The 2,302-nt window shown below is 59.4% G+C and overlaps 1 protein-coding gene across 1 annotated transcript in view; it reads left to right on the top strand.

Annotated features, from left to right (window-relative positions):
- The window catches only part of HADHA (hydroxyacyl-CoA dehydrogenase trifunctional multienzyme complex subunit alpha), a 27,017-nt gene that overhangs the window by 24,286 nt on the left and 429 nt on the right, over positions 1-2,302 (top strand). Inside the window, exons 18-20 of the mRNA XM_009644065.2 lie at positions 280-394; positions 938-1,083; positions 2,230-2,297. Coding sequence (XP_009642360.2) covers positions 280-394; positions 938-1,083; positions 2,230-2,297 — 329 coding nt within the window. The remainder of the gene's footprint in view (positions 1-279; positions 395-937; positions 1,084-2,229; positions 2,298-2,302) is intronic.

Consider the following 2,302-nt stretch of genomic DNA (forward strand, 5'->3'; position numbering starts at 1 on the left):
AAGAGTGGCGTTATTTGACTGTCCCCTGGACCTAGTGAAGGCATTGGGGCCTGGCACGGTGGCAGCATCTTGCCAAGGAGTGGGCTGGACATGGGGCCCCTTCCCTCTCTCCTTGGTGAGGCAGCAAACAGGCTTGCTCTGCCTGTGCTGGGGGGGAGGATCTGCCCGTGCTGGGGGGGGATCTGCCCATGCAGGAGTCACAGAAGATCAGAAGCAAAGGTGTTGGGAGCAAATGGGATGCATGGCAGGATGTGACTGTTCCCTTTTTATTCCCGGCAGGTCGCAAGGCAGGGAAAGGCTTTTATGTTTACCAGGAGGGGGTGAAGAACAGGAGCGTGAATTCCGGCATGGATGAGATCTTGGCGCGGTTCAAAGTGCCAGCCAAACCCGAAGTGTAAGTAGCTGAGCGGTGGTGTGGGCTGGCTCTCGCCCCGGCCCAGCTCCTCCTCCTCCTCCTCCCTCTGCGCAGCGGCCGGGCTGCACCAGGCAGCACAGGAGGACAGCGCTGAGCGTGGAGTCGCTCCAGGTGGCATTTGGCTGTTCCCCACTGGCATGCAGGGGGGGCAGGCCGTTGGCTCTGGAGAACCTGTGCTCGCAGGAATGGACCGTCCTCAAATTTATCAGCGTTTGCTGGGGTGCCTCCACAGAAAGCTTTTCTGTGGTGGGGCTTGTCCGGGCGAGGGGGTTGATGCATCCCCTGCAGCCTCCTGGAGCAGTTCCCGCCTGGCCTGATCGAGCCTTTTCCATTCTTGTGTGCCTGCTTCAGGACACGTCACACAGCTCGGTCCTTACCCACATGTGGATAGGGACAGTCTCAGCAAGAAACCATCCTCTCCCCCACCCCAGGCCTGGCTCTGTCCCAGCCTGTGCTGGCTTCACGTGCTCCTCCATCCAGCTGCTGTTCCCTGCGCAGCCCTTACCGACTCTTTCCTTGCAGCTGTACTGATGAGGACATCCAGATGCGCTTGGTGACGAGGTTTGTGAACGAGGCAGCCATGTGCCTGCAGGAAGGGATCCTCAGCAACCCCGTGGAGGGAGATATTGGTGCTGTGTTCGGCTTGGGCTTCCCACCGTGCCTGGGAGGTGAGTGCTTTCAGCCGGGGGTTGGGCAGGGCTGCTTGGCTTAGCTTGAAAGCTCCATAGTGGGTTCTCACCACCAAAGGCGAGCCAGCTGTTAAGGCCGGGTTTGAGCTGCAGTCTTGACAAGCCTGAGTGTCCTCCTCCTGCATAAAGCCCGAGCCAGAGAGGTTGTTCCAGTGTTCCCACCCCACGAGAGGTGGCAGTGAGCCTGAGCGCTGCTGTGAGATGTTTCTGCCAGGACCCTGGGGAGGTCCTCTGCTGGTACAGCTGTTTCAGAGAGCAGTGGCTGGTGGGGATCAGGGGAGTTGAACCAGGCCGTTTGCTGTGTCTTCAGGTTGGAATGAGAAGGCAGAACCATGCTGGCCCCAGCCTCGTCAGCCCTTCCCATGAGAACTTCAAAGGAAGAGCTTCTACCGTGCCTGAGAGTCATGGGGGTGTAGGTGGGATGGGAGACTTGCAAAGGCCCTACATTTTTAAGAAATCCGTGGCTTTTGTGCAGCCATATGGTGCTTGGTGTGCTAAAATGAGGCTCTAGTATCTCCCCTCACCCTGCTGCTTGCCTGGGTGGGCAGGCAGGCATCTTGCAGCACTTCTGGAAACCTGGTCTTGTGCCGCACACAGAGTTGAGAAGTGGTGCCCAAGGACGCACCGTTCCCCCACGCCTGCGTGTGGCACAGATAGAGCTGAGCTGATGACCTCAGCTGTGGTGCACAGCCCTTCTCGGGCTGAGGTACGAGCCAAGAGCATGGGCAAAGTTCTCCTGGAGCCATCTGCAACCCGGCTGCGTGGCTGCGGTCGTGGGCTGGGCAGCGGACGAAGCATGAGCTGAGGTTTGGGTCACAGCTGAAGGATACTGAGGGCTCTTGGGCATGAGGTGGTGCTTCTGCAGAGTACCCAGCTCTTTTCCCTCCTTGAGGCAAGCTCAGACTACAGGAACAGTCCCAATTATCCCTGCCCCAACTTGTCCCCAGCGATCCAGTCTGCCTCTGCTCAGCAGGGCAGGCAGGGAGCAGGGTCCCGCCTTGCCCTGCCGAGAGACTGGGGGTCTCTTTTAGAGGACGGATCAGCCGAATCCGGTGCTCTCACCCTTCCAGGCACTTTGCCAAGGGAGGGAGAAGCACCACAGATGTGTCCCCCTCTCCCCGGCAGGTCCCTTCAGGTACGCAGACTCGTACGGAGCCAAGCAGCTGGTGGAGAAGCTGCGGAAGTACGAGGCCGTCTA

Source organism: Egretta garzetta, unplaced genomic scaffold (assembly GCF_000687185.1).
Source record: "Egretta garzetta isolate BGI_Z169 unplaced genomic scaffold, ASM68718v1 scaffold520, whole genome shotgun sequence".
Taxonomy (NCBI): domain Eukaryota; kingdom Metazoa; phylum Chordata; class Aves; order Pelecaniformes; family Ardeidae; genus Egretta; species Egretta garzetta.